At 47.0% G+C, this 19,358-nt stretch overlaps 1 protein-coding gene across 1 annotated transcript in view; it reads left to right on the top strand.

Annotated features, from left to right (window-relative positions):
• GRIP2 (glutamate receptor interacting protein 2) overlaps nt 1-19,358 on the top strand; it is a 297,087-nt gene that overhangs the window by 244,042 nt on the left and 33,687 nt on the right. The window contains exons 5-12 of the mRNA XM_074151381.1: nt 743-829; nt 1,123-1,198; nt 1,795-1,940; nt 8,372-8,519; nt 9,226-9,395; nt 13,665-13,790; nt 14,680-14,832; nt 15,063-15,249. Of these exons, the coding sequence (XP_074007482.1) occupies nt 743-829; nt 1,123-1,198; nt 1,795-1,940; nt 8,372-8,519; nt 9,226-9,395; nt 13,665-13,790; nt 14,680-14,832; nt 15,063-15,249 (1,093 nt within the window). The remainder of the gene's footprint in view (nt 1-742; nt 830-1,122; nt 1,199-1,794; nt 1,941-8,371; nt 8,520-9,225; nt 9,396-13,664; nt 13,791-14,679; nt 14,833-15,062; nt 15,250-19,358) is intronic.

Genomic DNA, 19,358 nt, shown 5'->3' on the forward strand with positions numbered 1-19,358 from the left:
CTTGGCTTGAAGATTAGGAATTGATCTTTTTGGAGTGGACCAGGCTGAAATGCCACGTGTGGTTCTGGGTGGAGAAGAGTGGCAAATTGTCCCACGTTCACCGCAGTAGTCCAATAAATCATTAAATAGCAGGGGATGGCAAGGGACGGAAACAGTTTCTTTCTTTTTCTCTTTACTTTTTTGTACATTAAATAGTACTGTGTATTTAACATAAAATTACTGAATTGCCCCTAGGATCAGTTTAAAGGATTCACTTAATCTTTTTTTAAAGTCAAAATATGAGAGGTAAGGGAAAAAATGCCCAACCTTTTGCACTGAGGATTTGGGATTTTCATTTTCTTTAAGGTCAGATGGTGACTTGATTCCTTATTCTGCTGCTGGTTTTGTTTAATAAGTTTCCATCTGTGGGAGAAGCTTCTGGCTTTTGAGTAATGCTGAACATATTAAAGCCAGTTGATAAACGAGATGGTTTTACTTGAATGTCAAAGTATTAACCAAGAAAAATTTGAGGGGAGATGCACAACACTGAGCTGGTGAAATCATCCTAAACCATGATAGTTCGTTCTGATGAAGGTTCATGTGTCCAGGTCAGACTTTTTTTACCTCCAGCAGGGAAGATACAATATGGGTATGGGGCTGGACTTTGATTTCAATGCCTTCTGGATGGGTTTTGGTATTATTTTGTAGGGTCATGTGAAAAAGGCTTGTCTGGTGGCAACTGGGTCTCTTTCTCTTCCTTTAGTGCCAGAGAGCAGCGCTGGCATTATTCCCAAGACCATTGAGGTGTCCCTCTACAAGGAAGGCAACAGCTTTGGCTTCGTGCTGAGAGGTTAGTGTCTTCTCCAGTGGAAAACAAAAGAGGGAATAAGCATTGGCAGAGGTGATTTGGGAAGTGGCAAGAGAAAAGTAGGAAGAGGAATGTCATAAACCTCAGCTGAAAGCAAAAGCGTGTCCTGGAGAGCATCCCATGCAGCCTTCAAGGACTGATGACTGCCTAATCCAGGGCAGTCTTTTTGCTTTCAGGCTGTCAGCTGTTATGTGATAAATGTCTCTCCTTTCTCAGCACTCTCATTCAGACTTTCAAACCTCCAGTGACTTATGGCTTTCCCGGTTTGATTACAGGGGGAGCCCATGAAGACTGGCACAAGTCCAGGCCGCTGGTGCTCACCTACGTGAGGCCGGGTGGCCCAGCAGACAGGTAATGCTTGTGTTGCACCTCCAACGTTTGCCTTCACATGACAGACCAGCAGCTCTCACTATGCTCTTGGACGTGTGTCCTTCTTGTCCTCCTTGCCCCAAGGCTTCTCATGCTGCTGGTGTGGAATGACACAGGTGGTGTGTGGGAAGGATGGGTCCGGTGCTCATGGGCTGACCCATGTGTATATGTTACAGTTATAAGCAGAAACTCCTCTTCAAGAGGCAGCCACTTAATTGAACCTGTGCAGAGGAAGAGCCGATGCTGTGTTAGAAACCAGGAGGCAGTCTATCTATTCTCATGCTAATTCTCTCTCTAATTTAATATGATGGGCCTGGCACTATAAATAACCCAAACTGTTGTCCCAAGGAGTGTTCAATTCCTACAGGATCAAAGTAATCAGCTTTTTAGTCTATATATACCCCCTATATATGAAAAAAATATATACAAAATTATATAATTATATGAAATATGCACAACATATATAGCTATATTATAAATATGTATAAATATATATAAAGATACATCTAAATGTAAACAAATACATATATATACAAACAAAAAATTTTTTAGTAACTTTTGCCTGTGACTTCCTACAGGGAAGGGTCCTTGAAAATTGGGGACAGGCTGCTGAGCATTGATGGGATCCCTCTGCACAGCATGACCCACGCCGATGCCCTCAACATCCTGCGGCAGTGCAGCCAGGAGGCACTCTTCCAGATTGAGTATGATGTGACCATCATGGGTAAGGCAAAGGTGGTTGTGGTCGCGTGTTCTCTGACTGCCTGGAAACTATGTGAGACTAGAGACAGCAACTGAGATACTTGATTTCAGTGGAAAAATTGCCGAGCAATGAGCTGCCAACATGGGTGTAGGATGCAGAGTTCAAAGACGTCTATGTTAAATGCATGGAAATGAAATGCTCTTATCCTATGGCGTGCCTCGATGGGAATGATGACTGATTTTAGAGGAGGGGGGGAAAGGGGAGTTTCTAATGTAAACAAAGAGGAGAAATCAGAGTTACAGGGCACTGGAATGTCGGCGCTCTGCCAGCACTGCAAATAACACTATTAAATGTGTGCAGGGGAGTGAGCTGCAAGCAGGCAGAGACTTGATGTGGCTGCAGCTTCGGTTTTGAATTTTGGCTTAATTCTAGAACTATTCCCTTTCTTAGAAATGTTAGTTCAGATCTGCTGCTGAAATAAATATGGGGTAATCAACTGGTTGACCCCAAAGATGACAATTTACTGGAGGGCAGAGGATGGGTATTTCTAAAAAGTGTTCTACACAGTAGATATTAAGTTTGAGGGTTTGGAGGGTTGGTGGTTTGGGGTTTTTTTGTTTTGTTTTTTATTTTATTTGATTTTTAGCTTCAAGCTCTGGGAAAGAGTTTATTATTAGCTACTGTAAAGTAATTTTGAGCTGGCTTTGTGACACACAGCTGTTACTGCAGGGAGCATTGTTAATGAGTTTAAGGTTACCACAGAGTCCGAAGCTGTGTTGGCTCTGGAAGCTTGTTGAGCTGTGCATTAGATTTTGATGTTGCATATATGTCTCCAGAGGGGTTTCTGCCTCCGCTGGAGCTACAAGCTGGCCTAGATTGGAGTTTTTTCCACAAATTTTGCAAACCAGTTCAGCATGTCTGAGCCTAGGGTCCAGTGAGGAGTAGGAGTCCATGATACCAGGTTGTTTTCTGATTAGTCAGTGAGGAGGGAAAAAGGATCTGCAGCTAAGAGAGTTTAATACCACACTACCCCCCAAGGAAAGAAAGCTGAGAACAGCCAAACTCACTCCGTGCAATGTGTGAGAGGGTTGCACCAGGATAAGGGAGCTTTTTGTGCCAGCCCCGAGAGCTTTCTGCTTCCTTTTGAGCCTCCTTCTCCCAAGCTTTCCCCTCCCTTTCAGCAGAAACTCCACAAGCGTGGACATACTGGGTCCCTCTGGGGCAGGAGGCTGTCAGGACCTGGGCAAGCATGTGCCACACAGACACGTGCTCTACTGGAAGAGCTGGAAGGAAAACCTGCTGCCTCAGCTGTTGCCTGCAACTTGCCTGGCTTCTGCCATGCTACGGGAGCAGCTTCTCCTTAGAAATGGGCTGGTATTCATGAAAAAGAGGAAGTGCTTAAATGATGGAAAACAGAAACCACCTTAACCCTATTTTCTACCTTTCTATATACTTGGATTGTGGTAACTGCAGTGGTCAGTAAGAGATGCCTGTTCCTTTCCTTGCAGGCTGGCTGGGCTGGCAGCCCTGCCTGGAGAGGGGGCAGGCAGAGTTAAGGAGGGATTTTGCACAGAGCTGTCAAGTCTGAGGAGTAGCGAACAATTAATGATGCATGTGAAATGGGCTTTTTGGGGGGTTTTGTTGTTTGTATAGTCCCCTGGTACCTTTGTTACAGAAAGTTGATTGTTTTAAAACCTGACTTGGAGCAAAAATAGCCATGAAGGTGTGTGGGTATTTCTTCTTGAGTAACTCTCCCACATAAAAATGTTAGGGTTGAGTGAACACAGAGCGATGGCAGGGTTTTATGCAGTCATTCTCCATCTTGTGTTGCTATTACAGTTCACCATGGCCAGATACTTCCCAAGATGTAAAAACGACCCCTTTCTTAGACAATTTCTGCATAGAAAGTACTTCTCCCCAACCTTGTAAAGGGATATGCTTGCTCTGCTTTCTTTTAAGGCAAGATGATGTAGAATGTTTAGCTTAAAACAATTCTGCAGACAGTTTTGCCAGGCAACAGCTAATAACTGCAACAGGAGATGAGTGCTTCAATCCCAAATCACAACTATTACAGACTCTTTGCAATCTCAGCCATTACTATTCTCTTTCCCAGCCCCAGGAAGATGAAGAGGGAAGGGAGTAGGAGGTGCTGGAAGCCCTGTGGGGATGTTATTAGCCTGAAGGGAGCATTCCTAATTCCCTTTTTGAAAACTTGGTGAAGGGGCTGGAGGAACCATATAGGTCACTTGATTCTTTACGAGAGCTGGGGACATCACCATGAAGTGGTGCTTGACCTGTTCATCCCCAGGGAAAATAGAGTTTTTTGCCTTGCGCTCGCTCTCTGCTGCAGCCGCACACACTGGGGTGGTGTGGGCTGACCCTCGAGGAGGGAAAGTTGTTTTTCTGCATCTGTCCTTGGTAAGAGACCAAGGCTTCTGCGGGGGAGTGTTGAATCACAGCGTTCCCCAGCTGGCTGCATGGATTCCCAGCCAAAATTACACACTGAGGATGAACTGCATGGGGCCAGCCCCGCTCTCGGTGTGAGGGAGGCGGCAGCTGCTTGCCACCACCACCGAGCATCCCCCAGCTGCTGCGCTTCCACCAGAGAGGCCAGTGTAGGATGGGGCCGCAGCAGGCTTTTAATCAAATTGGCTGAGATTTCTCAAGGCCACCAAAGGAATTAAATTAATCTGCCATTTCCATTTAAAAGGAGTGCGAACTGTGCAGGCACCTCCCTTGGGCATCGGGAAAATCTCTGCCCTTTGCCAGATAAACGTTGCAATAAACAGATGCTTTCCCACTGTGACACTCTTTCTTACAAACCCTGAAAAAAAGGGTGTCCCGGTTTGAAGTAAAACCGAACAATTTTCTGTTCTGTAACTTTACATCCTAGCTAGGCCTCCTCTAACTCTCTGAAATTAACGGCATATTGTGGAGAAAACTGCTCGTTCTCAGAATGATAAGACCAATGTTTGTGCTCCATGCCAAGGAACGGTATGCAGGGAGGCCCTTGCTTATACTTATTGCTATAACAACCAAGGTCGGCCAATTTCGTTATTTGCCCCCTTAGAGGGTCGGAAACGGAAAAAATGTAGAGGGGTCACGTCGGTGGGGAGGAGTGGACAGGACAGGTGACCCAAACCTGACCAACTGGGGTATTCCATCCCATCTGCCCCATGCTCAGTATAAAGGCTGAGGGATCAAAGGGTCAGCCCTCTTCCTGCGATGGCCGACGTCCAGAGAGGACTCTGTCTGTTCATCTGCCTTTCATCCCGATCCGTGTGTTCCTGACTCTAGAGCTGGAATCCAGTTCCCAGTCGTCACTGAGTCCAGTCTGGGACTTCCCCAGTGCCTGCCGGTGACGTGACTGTCATCCTGGGAGCTTGATATGGTTTTGTATATATTGTATCTATTGTATCTATTTCATTATTTTCTTCTTTATTTTTATTTTAATATTAATTTTTCATTAAAGTAGTTTAGTTCATTCTAAACTTCTGAATCTCCTTATCTCTTTCTCCTCCTCTCTCCTCTTTTAGGGGGGGGAAGGGGGGGGAAGGGCCATCTGCCGGTCCGGTTTTGGTAAATTCAGCCAAAACCACGACAAAGGGGGAGAAAAAAGTAAAAAAACAACAAGTAAACTGATCAGCCAGAAACTGGTGGCACCTGAATATACATAGTAACTCTGTAAATAAGCTGTGTGTGCCATGACACAAGGCACTGGGCTACAAGCCTTTAGGGTTGGCTCACGGAGGGGGGAAGCTCTCCGCCAGAGATGACAACTGAGCAAAGCGACTTGCTGTGCCTTCTCCTCCTCTCCCTTCCCCTGGCTGCCCCTCCACCCATTCATTTTTAGGCTGGAGATTTTTGGGTCTGTGGGGCTGAGGGAGTGGAGGGCTGGTAGTGTCCCACAAACGGGTGAGCGCTCGGCATCTGCTGAGCGGTGGCAGGAGGTAGGGCCTGAAGAGGGTCCCGTGAAGTCAAAAACCTCCATGTACCTGTGAAGCCAGAGGGATCACAAGCTTCTGTGATCACAAGCTGTGTCAGGAAGGGGGAAGCTCTCTGGTTTGGTTCTCCTAAGAGGTTTTAGTTTATTTTTTTGCATCTGCAAATTGGGTACCTCTTCCCTCTTCTCTTTGCGCTTTTCCCTTCTATTTTTGGACAAGTTGTGTGACAGCCGTGCCTCAATTTCCCAATCTGTAAATGGTACCATCATCCTCTGGAAAGCAAAATTCATTGCTTGCAAAACACTTTCATACCCTTACATGAAAATCTGCAACAGTCACACATGGCAGCATATGCATGTGTGTTTTTTCTGTTTCTTGGTGACAAAACCCTAGAGAAATGATGCAAGCTGCTGTATCCATATTAAACTTGGTGTCACTGGCCTCAGTGATTCTTGTTCTGCAACAGTGTGATTTTTGTCCCTCAGTACATGCTGAGCAGCATTTGAGTTGAATATCTTGTGAGTCCTGAGCCTCCAGAACAACTGCTTAGACTCTCGGCTTGTGAGAAAGAATCTTGGTTTAAGAAAGGTGAGATTTGCTGTGAAACACAGGAGAGCTGCAGATGTCTTTTCCACAGATGCTGGGTGAGGTTTCAGCCATGCGTGATGTTGCAGAAACACCTCATGGTGCCAAAGCAGCAACACCAATTGACTCCCTACAGTAAGGTTATGTATGGCCTGCCCTGGCTTCTCCGTGTTTCTTTTTAAATTAGCTTGGGTGTAATAGCCCCATATTAATCACGCCTCACAAATATTGCTAAATAGCAGACTCCTGACCTTTGATTTGAGCCAAATCTTTCCCTAGAATAATTAATAGAGGTTTGGCTGGTATTGCCTCAACAAATGCCTCTATAAAATGGATTTGGAGCAATTCTCATCTATGTCACTGGAGATGGGAATTAAAAGGGATGTCAGGGTGGCCCATGCGGTGTGAGGCGAGACTGTGGGCTGGAGGCAGTACTGTGATTTCCTATAGTCTTACTGATCCTGGCATGGGAGTGGGTACCCAAAGCTCTTTCTTCTCACCATTGTGCTGAGACCTCCCTGGGAAACACTTGGCAAAGCCACAAAGCTTGGACGCTGGGTAAAACCGAGAGGAGTAGGTATTTTCCTTGCAAAGAAAGGTCTACCACTCCGACAAACTTTTTTTCATTATTTTTGTTTCCTACCTCCTTCCCTTCAGCTGGAGGAATATAACTCTGTGTCCCTCTGCAGAGGATATGTGCTAGACACACACGGGCTGCAAACCCAAAATATAGCTGGTGTTTGCTGTTTGAAGAGATCCTCAGTCTCTTGTTGCTTCCTTTACTAACAAAGGCTTAAGTGCACCTTCCACGGATTTTAGGTGGGTGCTTTGTGTATCTTTTGATTGCATGGGGCTGTGCTTTTTCCAGGGCCTGCAGGTCTCCCCAGTGGTCCTTTTCAACAGAGAATAAACAGTGTTTTATTTGAAGCCTGCATAACCTTTAACATGGCTCATTTCTCCTCTTTCCTCCCCTGGGGAAAAAGAGCACTGCGAGTAGACCAGAGCTTGAACATCTCCTGACTGATCCCCAGGTGAAATTTCCAAGGGAAATTTCTTTCTCCAGAGACTCAGCATCTTCAACAAATTTCAGAGAAGACCTCGCTGTGGCTTAGCTTCTGAGATCTGCATCAATGCTCCCATTTATCAGAGAGCAAGAGTGAGCCATGCATCAAGTTTTGGAGCCAAGTAGCATCAGCATTTTTAGTGGAGCATAGCTTTGCAAAAGAAAAGCTTTACTATGAATAATTAAGGGCTGAGGAGGCATCAAGCTCTCAAGGGCTCTTCTGGCCTTTCCTTTGAAGTGGATGGCTGGATTTCTGTGAACTGCTCTTTTGGGGGGGTCAAACTACACATGGGGTGCTGGTTGTGGGTTGTGTGATGGTGTGTGAATTCACGTGTGTGAATCCAGCCTTTTTACAGTGGCTTTAGGTAATCTGGAAGCAAATGTGTGTAATAGAGGTGGAGGGAATTTCTGTCTAATCAACCAGAAACACAGGCTTTCTTCTTCCTCCCCCTCCTCAGAAGAGATGAATAGGTACGGTGCAGGCTTATGCTAACAAGTGCAATGTTGTAGGAGTTTCATAGTCTCACTTACAACATCTATTAAGCTTATTGCAGAAATGCAGCTTTTAAACATGAGTTACCCCTGTATTGTCTGATGGGAGAGAGGAGGCTTTTATAAGCACTGGAGGAGCTGAAACGAGCAGTTGAAGCGATATTTCGAAGCTGGTGCTGAAGCACACAGGAGTTGACTTGTGTGCCGGTCATCAGTTTTTTAAGTTTCTGTGTGACACAGCCTGTAGGATGTCCAAACTACAGGTTTGCTGATACACACAACGAGTCAGCGCTATTGGCTGACCCTCTGCATTTAGAAATGGGAAAGGTTGTATGAGGAGTGTCTTCAGATGCTCTCTTGTTTTGCAGATACTGTAGCAAATGCTTCAGGTCCTTTACTAGTTGAAATAGCAAAGACTCCGGGGTCTACGCTAGGAATCACACTGACGACAGCCACACACCGGAACAAGCAGGTCATTGTCATCGACAAGATCAAGCCGGCCAGTGTGGTGGACAGGTACAGATCTGAACAGGCTGCTCCTAGCTCTGCTTTTCCTTTCTCCGCTGCTTTTTTGTCCCCTTGCTAGTTATATACCATTCTTCCCTGCCTTGCCTTGAAATGGCCATGTCCACATGTTCTTAGCACTAAGTGTGCTAAAAATATCTGACCCAACACCAGTGGACACTCCTCACCGGGAACGAATGTAATTCAGTGCATGTGAAAGCTGAGCTCTATTTTAAAAACCTCAGATCTGACTGCCCTGGAGCTGTGGAATGGCAAACACCTCTTCTGGAGACTTCTGGCTAGAGCCTTTTCCTGATGGGCAAGTCAGCGAGTCACCCTTTACGTGGGGATGCAGAGAGACAGACCATGATGCAGCCCTAGCTGTGGGTAGTTGTGTCCCTGGGCTGAACTGCTGGCTTGTAGAACTTCACTGCTGGGTAAGCCCTCAGCCACCCAGACTAGCTATGAGTGGGCACTATTAAAAACTTAAAATATCTTTCCCAAGCCATCAGCAGCACTGACTCAAGTGTGAACCATCTTAGTTGGTATTTTGGTCAATGCTTGAACTTAAGGTTCAAATTGGAAGTGAAAAAAATGAGATATGAAAATAAATTCACATGGTCATACACAGTTGAATTTTGTATGTTTCCGCTCCCAACTGTAAGGACAATGGTTTTGGCCACGTGTAGAATTGCTTCTCTTGCTGTTTCCTTTGCAGATGTGGCGCGTTGCATGTTGGCGACCATATTCTCTCCATTGATGGCACGAGCACAGAGCACTGCTCCTTATTAGAGGCAACTCAGCTTTTAGCTGCCACTTCAGAAAATGTCAAGCTGGAGATATTACCTGTTCACCAAAGCCGACTGCCTTTGAAGCCTCCAGAAACAGGTGTGTCCTCCGTGCAAACACTGTTGGTTGCCCTCAAAACTTACTTGTGATCCCTACTGGGGTTCTTGCTGCTTTTGAATACTGGCAACAGACTCCAAAGAGAGACATCTGTGGAGGAAAAAAAAGATGTTTTGATAAAATGCATGTGATTAGATGACGTTCTTCAAGGATGTGAATAGGAAAAAAAAGGTAACATCTGTGCTTGAATGGGGAAATTGGAGTTGGGAATCCCAGGGTTCTGCAGTGCTGAGTGCTGTGCAAGCCGCTTCCTTAGTGTCTCAGATAAGAGACTTTAATGGAGAGGGAGAAAAACAACCTTGGTGCTGGCAAATGTATTTCCAAGCTCAGCTGTCGTTTGCTGGTGCCTGGTAAGATTTTGTAAAGGATGTGTCAGTAGCTAGGCTTCCTTAGGAAACACAAGTGTTCATCTTCTGGACCAGACTGTTTGAATGGCCGCTGTGTCCGAGCAGCCAGGGGTAGAGTGAATGCATCTGTAGCTGCTGCTTTCCACCACCCCCTACCAAAGAAATACTGGGGAAAAAAATTCTGTCTCCGGTGAAATCAAGCCCAAAATGCCTGTAAATGTCATTAGGGATTCACCCTGATGAGCATCCTTGCCACCTTTAGTTTCTCCTTCCACGTGAGAGGCTGACTCAGGCTCTCATATAAAGTTCCTCGTGAACACAGCCTCAGTACTAGTAGATTTCTTGCAACTCTTGCCTGCAGTTTTGTTACAGTCCGTACTAGTGGTCTTGTAATTCGGGTGTTTCAGGTGTGACTGTTCAGTACCAGCCTCTTTTGCAACCATTTTCAATCACTTGTCGCTCAGGAACATGCATTTTAATATCATTGGTGCTCAGTAGCCCTGGGCACAACTCTTCTTTCCGTTCTCTTCTAGGGAGGTTTGGGGAAAGAAGGATAATATCTCTGTTGTCTTCTTTAACATGATGCAATGAAACATAAAATCTAGTAACATCTCTATGTCTAGAAATAAATCTCTTACATGTCCAGCCCAATTTGTGCAGAATTAAAGCAGTTTAACAAAGTTTAACAAAGGGTATGGATGACTTGACCTTTGTGCCCCCCCAAAAATGGAAAGCTGTAATCCTTTTTCAATAGCTGTTAAAATAAACTATTATTCTTCTTCCATTAGTGCCCTCGTCCTAATCTCCTTTCAGAATATATGCATTCAGCAGCAGCTCAGGAGAAGGGGGATCTGTGGAAGGACAGCTTGGTGTGTTCAGAGCCTTTTTACCCAAACCTCCATACATCACAGAATCACAGAATCACCTAGGTTGGAAGGGACCCTTTAAGATCATCTAGTCCAACCAATGAAAAAACAAAACAAAACAAAAAAACCACACACACACACCACCACACCACCCAACACTAATCCATATCCCCGAGCACCATGTCAACTCCTCTCTTGAATACCTCCAGGGATGGTGCCTCAACCACCTCCCTGGGCAGCCCATTCCAATGCCTGATAACCCTTTCAGTAAAGAAATATTTCCTAATATCTAACCTGAACTTCCCCTGGTGTAACTTGAGGCCATTACCCCTTGTCCTATCAGATCAGTTTGCTGTGGCAGAAATCCAGAACACAAACTTAGGAGAACAATTGCAACACATTAATATCAAAAATAAGGGACTTAAACAAATTTTCCCACTTTTGATTAAACTCTTTAACACGTGAAGGATCATAGGGAGGGATGCTGCTTATCCACACTGTTAGGAGGCAGAGGTGTGTGGCTGGAGACCAGTGCTTGGGCTTACACCTTCACCAGTGCTGATGGGGATGGGAAAGGGAGGAGGTGGCAACAGAAGGGAGAGGGAGCAGCTCACAAAGCAGTGCTCCTTAGTGGTGTAACCAGCCACAGCACTGTGCAGACCATGGTGAGCAGCTGAGGAGCTGCACCAAAGTTGACAAACTGCATTTGGACTAGGGAGAGGCGCTGCTTTCTGCTCCAGGCACCGGGTGCCAACTCCACAGGCTGCTTTTTCTGAGTTTAGGGAAACAAACAGGGGCAGTAAGGAAAAGTGGGCCATGCAAAAGCAAACTGTCATGGTTGGAAGGAGAGTGAAGCCCAGGGAATGCAGCTGAGGAGAGGAGACTCTGCAGACACATCCCTCTTCAGCACTTGCATTACTGAGTCCTTCCAGCATGTGCCTGCATGGAGTTTGTCATTCTATTTTTTAAATGTGGTTTCTTGTGCAATCAAGATCCAGCTATTGAGGAGGTGGAGAGGGATCTGAAGCTGCAGCTGCCATGCAAAAATATGGTCTAATGCTGAAGCACGGATTTGTCAAGCTGAGTTTGTTTTCTCTGTGGCAACGGGGGCATTTGAGAGTTTGTGGGAGGATTACGTCCCGCTCACAAGATCAATGGAAGTGGATGGTGCCCAGGAGTGGTGCTGGGATGGATGGGTTTCCTTAGGCAGGGATGATGTACGAAAGCATGGGGAAAGCTGTTGTAGGTTTTTATCACAGAATTGTCCAAAATCTCTTCTCTTTCCCAACGCACTGACATCTGAGTTTCAAAGGCACTTTTTTCTGTTGTTTCAGATATGAGCTAAGAATTTATAGACAAATGGGAGAGTTTTAATTACTTTAAATGGATTAAATGATTTTGTATATATGCCCATAAGCTCTGTCCCTCATGTTCAAAGTATTTAATTTTATTAAGAACTTTCCTTTTTGTCTAGATATAGCTACATTTATTCATTTGATTTTTGTTTTTAAAAGCTGCCTGGTTCTGAATCCACAAAATAGGGACCCCAGAGCTGGAAGTGGATTTTTTAAGAGCTTGATAGAATAAGTGCTAAACTCACTAAATGTTTAGCAAAGATTAAATATAATCATTATATTAGTTGAAAAACCTGACCTAAATGATTTGATGCCTGTGATGCATGCACACAAAATAGATTTCCACTGTTAAAGGCACTAACAATGACCTTTAGATGAAATGTCTGGGTGGACCCACTAAATAAACTGAGTCCCTGTGCCAAGTTTGCACCCTCAGAAAGCTCTGGTAGTACTAGGACTGGTGGCGTTTCTGCCTACTTGGAGGACACAGAGCCTAGAGGAGATCTTACCCTGGAAAGGTGGTTGCCAGTCACTGCAAGTGCTTGTGAGGTGAAGAGCTCTGGGATAACTCGTGGCTCCAGTGATGCTCCGCTGTGGGATGTCGCTCATGCTTAGCTAAATAAAAGAGACATTTGCAATCTTGCTCGTTAGCCAGAAATTCCTCTTGGAAGAAAATAGACCCAGACAGTGTGGTGCAGAGATTGGGGAGAGAAAACCAGTGCTGCTGGGCAAGGAAGACCAAACTGAACCCTGTGCTGCTCAGGGGCAAAAGGAGCATCAGTGAGAATAGACAGGGGACCTGTGCCTGGGGGGGTGTTTGAGGCATTCCAGAGGAGACCATTGTGACAGTTCCTGGGACAAGGGATTTCCAGATGATGGATGTCACGCTGCAGCAGATTTCTGCCAACATGTGCTGGGCTGAGGCTAGGGTTGAAGCTAAAGCAGTTGTGTGGCCTTGAATAGAGTCTGCCATGTTGGTGCCATGTTTTAATTTACTGTTTTCCACAGTGTTGGCATCTCTTCCTGTGTCGGTGGCGCTCTGTAATTGCCCTTAAGCGGTGGTGTATAAAATCCCTTTTGTTCTGGTGAGCTGGAGGTAGCCCTCTGCTACTCCTCTCTTTCTCCCATATGTGTACCCAGCAATGGATTCCTGGCCAAGAGCAGCCTCAAAAAAACAAACGCTGAAGCCAAGCAAAGTGCTCAAAGCAGTCCTTGGCATGTGCAGAAGGTGTTGAGCCTTGTCCCAGGGAGGGCAGCTCCATCAGCAAGGTGGGAAACAACACAAGGAGGTTTCCCCGGTGCTGTCAGATAATGCTGATGGCCTCTGTGGGGAAACTTGTGGCTGGAGGGAGCTTTCGCACGTCGCACAACAGACTGCAAATGGTAATGACATCTGTGCACTGCCAGCACGGCTTAGTCAGGCTGTTGGCTCAGGATGTGGAGGTTTTCATGGGGAAGGGCTGGAATTTCTGCCACTTTGCATCAAGTGTCATGAGGTTATGTGGGGATGCATCTTCGCTGCTGGTGCTTGACATACTGTGGCTGGGTCCTGACTTGTTCAGAGCCAGTATGAGGCAGTATGAGGCTCTTGTCTACAATATCCTGGCTTACACTTCTCACCTTTTCTTTCTCTCACTTCTCCTCCCTGCCTGTGGTGATTTCTGCTCCCCTGGGTGCCATCAGTCAAGGTGCAGAAGAGTGACCACCACCACTGCTGGGATCCCTGTGTCAACTACTGTCACACCCACCACCCTGGGCACTGCAAGACACCCACTTGGAACCAGACGTCTGGACAGGATTACTGCAAATGTAACCTCAGGGCACGGCATTGCCCCCATCCCTGCGCGTGTTTGTTTATGTCGTGCCCCTCCATTTCCTTAATACCCAACTCCGTAGCCTGGCTTGTCACTCTTATGCTCCTTGGTCACCTGGGTCTGTTTCCACAGGTCCAGTGCTGAGGTACAAAATAAGTACCTGCAGCCCAGCACACACAGACCTGGTAACTGCAACAAGAGCAGTGTGCTGGGCAGACCCATGCTCCCATCCTCTAACCCCACTCCCCAGTGCCTGGTTTCATACGGCAAAAATGAGTAGCTGTGGGACAAGGAGGTGACATATGGGAACGTAATACAATGATGCATCCAGCTCAGCCCTGGTGCTGCACAGCATTTTGCAGCAGGATTATGGCTGCTTCAAAATATGTAAACCCACCTCTTGCAGGAAGCAGCCTCTGTTCAGCCCTAGGTTTCTTGTCCTAAGGCAGTAGGAGAGGGATGAGGAAACATTGCACTGGGTCCAAACCGTGGGAAATAAACAGGGCACCTCCGTTGCCCAGCCACTCGAGTTCAAGCTATGGTTTCTCTTTGTATGTATTTAAGTTTCATTAGCACCATTGTGCTAACCTGCTATTGGCTGCCCTGCATCCATGATGCCCTTCTTACCTGGTGGCCTGGATGCTGCAGTGACAGGCATCCCAGTCACTGCACACCAGAGAGTAATGTCCATCTTGAGCCCAAGCTTACTCTCACAGCTCTCCTGGAGCTGCAAGCCCAGGACAATGTTCTCACATTGGCTTGAGCCCTGGAGCTGGGAAGAAGGAGCGAGTCAGAACCCATTAGGTGTTTGATGAAGACCTGTTAGGTGAACCCACTGCTGCACTTCTCTGTGCATGTCCTTAACACGCTCTGTATTTCCCCAGCTCTGGTGGCTGCCAACTTCTCGTCTCCCACCATGAATGCACAGGGATTCCCCTGCCAGAACTCAAACACACTACCTCGCAGCTCCCACCCCATGAGCCCCCGCACCACCATGCTGAGGAGGCGGCAGAAGAAGAAGGAGCACAAGAGCTCATGTAAGAGTGGCAGTGGGCTGGGGGTGGGTTGGATGGGGTGTGCAAGCTTGCCTTGTTGTCATTATTGTCCTTATTGTTGACTGTTAGCTGGGGTAGGACCGCTCATCTCAGCACTGTCAGTGCCTCCCTTATCCTCGGTCATTGTCCCCACCACTGCCAGACCGAGATCTGTCAGCAGACCTGCTATGTTGACCATGGCTACCCTGACCTTCTGCCTCTCTCCCTCTCAGTGTCGCTGGCCTCCAGCACGGTGGGTCCTGGCGGGCAGATAGTCCACACGGAGATGACAGAGGTGGTGCTCAGGGGAGACCCATTGAATGGCTTCGGACTCCAGCTCCAGGGAGGCATCTTTGCTACCGAAACCCTGTCTTCCCCACCTCTCGTCCGTTTTATTGAGCCCGACAGCCCGGCAGAGAGGTTAGAGACCTTGCCCTTGGATGCTGATGGTGCTGCTGCTGAACATTTCATGGTTTGGTTTGTTTTCTCTCCTCAGAGGCTCATTTAGATATTTACTATCATCCTTGTAATATCTCCCATTCTTCACTGGGCATGGTTTACTGTCACTGCCATTTCTGCACTCGTCGGCTGACCGCGGCCTCCCTCGCATCCCAGGTGAACGTCTTGGCACCAGGCTGCGGCTGTTCTGGGAGGAGGAGGAGGAAGGGAGCGTGTGTCTGTGTGAGAGAGCCATTCCCATTCCTTTTTTTCTTTTTTCTTTTTTTTTTTTTTCTTCGAAAGATAAAGCTTTTGTCTGGGTTCAGAAAGGGGAAAGATCTAAACAGGCAGGCTTAGCAGAGTATTTTCTGACTGGTCTCATTGTATTAGAGCCCATTTGTATAAACTGGCCTTAAAGCCAAGGTTTTGAACTGCAGAGGAGGGCTCTGGTGGAGGAGCAGAGAGGTGCTGCATTTAAGCACTCTTGCTTTTGGCTCTATAATGCTGGGAAAAGAGCAGAATGGAGGAGTTGCATTAACTGCTGTGTGTCACCCCCTGGGGATACTGGCAGCAATGACTCCTCCGGCAGCTGCGCCTCCACTCAGGAGCTGCTCTGGCTAAACTTTTCCCAATACCCTTGCTGCTGGATTTAAAGTCTGCTCAAGTGTACACTACAACATAGATGTCCCCTAGCAAGGTTTTTCTCACTGAACGAAGCACGTCCCAGCACAGATTAAGCTCTTGTGGGGTTGAAAGGAGAGCTGGTTCCATTAGGCAGATGAAATAGTGAGAGGTGACCAAGCTGGCACTTATGCCCTTGCACTGGTTTCACTTCCCAGCAGTGATTTCCACTGGTGCTCCGTCCTGCCTAGGGGGGCCTGAGGTGCAATGACATGGCATTGCTCAGTGCCTGCTGCAGACCCTTCCTTGGGAGGAGAAGTCTCTGAGGGCTTCATCAGCATCTGCTGATGGTTTGGTGTCCCCAGGCCAGCCTGGCAAAACAGCACACGGGGGAGTCATACGTCAGGGAAAGCACCTGCAAGAGGAAATGCAAGTCCTTGCTGTGCATAGCGGTCTCTGTGTGGCAGCTTCTCCAGGCGGCCGAAGCAGATGCAGGGAGGAGCACGAGAGCCTGGTGCTTGTGTCTGTGGGAGGACAGGGACAGGAAAAAGAGTTGTCCTGAGTGATACAGATTGAGAGAGATTTCAAAAGCCTTTTATGCCTTCTGTTTGTTTGTTTCCAAACAGGGTTTAAAAAGGAAGGTGATGGCATTTTGTTTTTTTTATCCTCTATTACCAGAGTGAATTTGGCTCACAATGCAAAGCACCAAACTCCTTTTATAAATCAGGCAGCAACAAAGCCTGCTGTCCCAGGAGAGGAGGGAGATGTGCTGAAATCCTCCTGGCTTTGTTTTATCCTCTTGCCAAGCCTGGAGGAAAAGCAAAGACTTGCGGTGCAGTCTCGCTTGGCTCTAATGTGTCACACGCTGCTTTCCCTCTCGGCTGCCCACCCAGCAGGATTTGCGCTCTCCTGGCTGCTGCCTTCTGCTTTCTGGCTACAGGGAGCGAATCCTCTCTGTGTTTGCAGCCTGGATTTGATTTGGGGATTAAATCTCTGTGGTGTATTTCTTCCTTTCCCAGACCACGCTGCTTTTCCTAGCTGGCAAGAAAACACTGTCTTTCCTCCCCACCTTGAAATGATAAGTGCACTGGGTTTGCAGCAAGGTGAAAAAGGCAGTTTTATGTTTTGATTTCACTTTCTGCTACTTGCTGTCCCACAGAGCTTGTTTGCTCCATCCTTCCTAGATACCTTATTCCCTGTCCTTGAGAGGTTCTGCTGTAACTGCAGCCCAAGACATTAGAGCCGTTTTTCTTCCCTTTCCCAAGCTGGGCTCTTGCCTGAGCTACGCTCTTTCTTGTGCTGCAATTGTTGCCCTTTGCAAAAGAGGATGAGCAGTGGGGATACAGGAGTCTGGCTCAGCAGCCTGGGTCAGTCCTGCATGTTCACACACTCGGGTGCAAGACCTGTGAACCTGAACGTGCTGTTGCACAAGGTCATGATGCACAATCACTTGGTCCATCTGGCTTGCCATGGAGGAGCTGTCTCTTGGGTGTCTAGCAAATCTGAGTGCTACCAGGAAGGAGGATGGCATCACCCTCTTTTCAGGGAGGTTGGGTTGCCTCACATTTATTATCTACTTCATACTAGCTTGTGGCAGGCAGTTTGAAGCAAAAGCTGTCACCTCCCTGACTTGTGATTTGTCTTACAGCCAATAGCCTCTAATAGACCTCCCTCCCCACCTGTTGTTTTGTTTCCTGGGTGCAAGATGAAGCCTTTGGGCTCCAAATGAAACAAGGATTCAGCCCCTGTTATCAGCAGGGAGGATGGAATAGGAAGATGCCTGACGTCCCCTCTTGGCTGCCTTGAAACACGCAGCTTTTGTGTCCTTCCTCCCCGAGCTGTCATTGACAGCAGTGGGAGAGTGTCTGGCTTCTCCATCCCGGTATCCAAAATCAATGCTTCCTGCTGAGTTACATGTTTTCTAGCTCTACTCAGACACAGTTGTTTGATCATTGTGTCTCTGGCTTTTGAGTATGAATGGTTTGCAAAAGGAAAGCTAAGCAGCTGGGTGAAGCTGTTGGCAAAGCTTTGATCTTTTGGGGGCTGGGACCCACCCACCAATGTGTGTGCACAGATGTGCAGACACACGCAGATGTGCACATCTGACCTGTGTAGGCTGACTTGGGGGCATGTAAGGGCACAACGGATTGGTTTCTGTAGCCAGTGATGTCACCATGGTCACAGCTGCTGCCACTCACCTCACAGCTGGAGTGACCATGCAGATGCTGATGATGCCGAGTAAGATCTTAAGCACATGTCCTGTCCAAGGCTTGCGTATGCGCTGCTCTGTGTCTAGCAAGACACCTCCACTGCTCCATTGCTGTCTTTGAGCCCAAGGAATGAGTCATGACAAAATCCAAATCTCTGCAGCCCTAGAGAGACATTCCCAACATTCACTCCAACGCATCCATAGGGCTGTCATTTACTCCAGGAGATGCCTGTACTCTTGTTATTTCTGATTTTAAAGCACTCTCCTACCATGATCTCAAAGCACTTTGTGAGCTCTAATGTTAGACTGCACATCTCTGAGACAAATGCCCTGTCTTTGGGAAAGCTGTCAAAAAGGTTTATGTAGGATCCCACAGCAGAGCCAAGGAGAGCTCTGCAGGATCCTTGCCTCCCTGGGCCCTGCTTCCAATGCAAGGGCACGTGACAGCTGGAAGCTGATGTCTCTGGGATTATTCTGAAGGGTTATCAAGGCATGTCAGGTCTCCTTGCACTTGTGGAGGAAGCCAGAAGGTTGTGGCTTCACTCCACAAACTTTTATAGACCTGCAAGACTGGGGCTTAAACAGCTGTGATTGACCGAGGCTAATAGTAAGAGAAATAAAATAGTTCTGACCTAACAGAGCTATTGGCTGTAAAACACCCAGGCAAATCTACCCTGAGTGGTGAAACACAAGAAACAGTGATTTTATGAGAAGGCAGCTCTGGTGGGAAAGGTGGCAAAAGTTTGCTTTGATGCTGTGTAAAAGTATCCTGTGATCTCCCAGCCCTTGCAGCTGAAACAGTGGTGCCAAAGCGGATCATGTCCTTGTGTGACCTTGAAATGACAGTGATGTCTATGTGATGCAGATGTTGATCCCTCCTTTCGAAAATGTGCATTGTGGCCACAGCAAGAGCGCTCTCGGTGCTGGAGGGGGGGCATCTCTGTCGTACTCCTTGCCATCTTTGTATTTATAAGCTGATATTTCCAAGCGCATCTATGTGGCTGCGTAGTCCAGTAAAGGACTGTAATTATACTTGATTTAGTTTATTTGCAAGGGTGGATTCATTTATGCACCATGGAGTTGTCTGTTCTAATCCAGGTCTCCTTGAACAAACAATTCTGAATTTACATCTCATAAAATAGCCTGTGTTTTTCCGTGGATGGCATGAACTCAGGCAGCAGCGTAAATATACTGCGAGTTTAATACCTTCCTACCAGTAAAATAACCTCCCTCAGCTCCCTCCAAACTGGCTCATCTCTCA

The sequence above is a fragment of the Numenius arquata genome, chromosome 8 (assembly GCF_964106895.1).
Source record: "Numenius arquata chromosome 8, bNumArq3.hap1.1, whole genome shotgun sequence".
NCBI classification, from domain to species: domain Eukaryota; kingdom Metazoa; phylum Chordata; class Aves; order Charadriiformes; family Scolopacidae; genus Numenius; species Numenius arquata.